The following is a 1444-nucleotide window of genomic DNA, read 5'->3' as shown; positions in this document are numbered from 1 at the left end:
GCCGTCACGAGCGACCTCGTCTTCAGCTCGCCCGGCACCGATGTCATCGATGTGGGCAGCGACCTGGTAAACTCCGAGGTCATGAACTCGTTCCTCAACGTGGCCGACATCGCCGCCTCAGGCGTGGTGAGCGAGACGGCGCTGCGGGCCATCTACGATGCCTATGCTGCCACTGGAGCTCGGATGTACACTCAGAGGTGGCACGAGCCTGTGGCCCGGATGTGCATCACCTTGTACACTTGGCATCTGCACAACGACCGGCACATGTTACTCCGCCGCGCCCTCCTAGGATGGCCCAAGGCCCGCAAGTCCCCGGCGCAGCCCCAGCGCGAGGCCGACTTCGACGAGGTCTTCGACACCGACTTTCATACCACCGGCTTCAGCAGGCCCCTTGACCCTGAGTATGCCTGCAATGGGGAAGAAACCTGCGACCATGTCTGGCGCTTCCTCAAAGTAAAAGGAGACCAAGACCACCTGCTGGCCGCCCTTTGGTCGTCCATTGTCACCGGTCCGCTGGAGTACGTCCGGATGGGCGAGGTGGACGAGCAGCGTGAGAAACACCTCATTGAATCCTCGCGCCTGCAAATGGTCCAGCTCTTCTCCAAGGGCCTCATCGACGAAATGGTTTGGCTGGTCGCCCATGCAAGCCACCATGCCTGGCAGGTGAACTATCTGTTTGAGGCCGCCATGTTTGGCAGCATCCTGGACGGGGGCGAGTTGATAGGCAAGCTCGATCGGGCGGAATAGGCTGTCAACATGCATCCATCTTAATTATATTCGGCCGGCCGGCCTGCTGCTGTGATCGATCCGAACGAACGTGGTTAATTCTGCGTGCATGCATGTTTTCCTTTTCAAGTCTATATATCTATCTACTGTATTTTCTTTCTTCTTTGGGAATCCCCTTTCTTTCCAATCATACGATGACATTCAACTTTTGTCCATCTCATTCATCCCAAACTCAAAATATTATGTATGTATGTATGTATGTATGTATGTATGTATGTATGTATGTTACTTACAGTTTATATACGTGCATCTACTCCTATTTAATTTACATGAGGTCGACATTGGTGTCCTCTCCAAATTCCAACCAAACCTTCTTGGTGTCGTTCGTCCAAGAAGCAAATCTTGGAAATGATATGTTTCATCTCCTACTCACAACTATCCTCAAACACCATTTTTTTTGTTTTGTATAAATAAATATCCATATGGAACGGTAAAAATAGAGCCAGCCATATAATAGCGGAAATTAATTAATTAAGAAACTAGTGTTTTTCTCTTTTTCTTTTTTGAAAAGAAGGATAGCCTTCGGCCTCTGCATCAAAGTGATGCATGCAACCATTTAAAAAAAAATTCAAAGCTCACTCTTGCCTGACTTCTTTGTCAACAAGTTGAAGTGTGCATCGATTGCCAACCAGCCGTGGGTTTTGCACCTTGTTAAGGA

At 49.4% G+C, this 1444-nt stretch overlaps 1 protein-coding gene across 1 annotated transcript in view; it reads left to right on the top strand.

Annotated features, from left to right (window-relative positions):
- LOC123084029 (uncharacterized) overlaps window positions 1–747 on the top strand; it is a 7276-nt gene extending 6529 nt beyond the window's left edge. The window contains exon 2 of the mRNA XM_044505841.1: window positions 79–747. Coding sequence (XP_044361776.1) covers window positions 79–747 — 669 coding nt within the window. The remainder of the gene's footprint in view (window positions 1–78) is intronic.
- Window positions 748–1444: the final 697 nt, after the last annotated feature.

This window comes from Triticum aestivum, chromosome 4A (assembly GCF_018294505.1).
Source record: "Triticum aestivum cultivar Chinese Spring chromosome 4A, IWGSC CS RefSeq v2.1, whole genome shotgun sequence".
Classification (NCBI taxonomy): domain Eukaryota; kingdom Viridiplantae; phylum Streptophyta; class Magnoliopsida; order Poales; family Poaceae; genus Triticum; species Triticum aestivum.
This window is presented reverse-complemented; position numbering and strand designations above follow the sequence as displayed.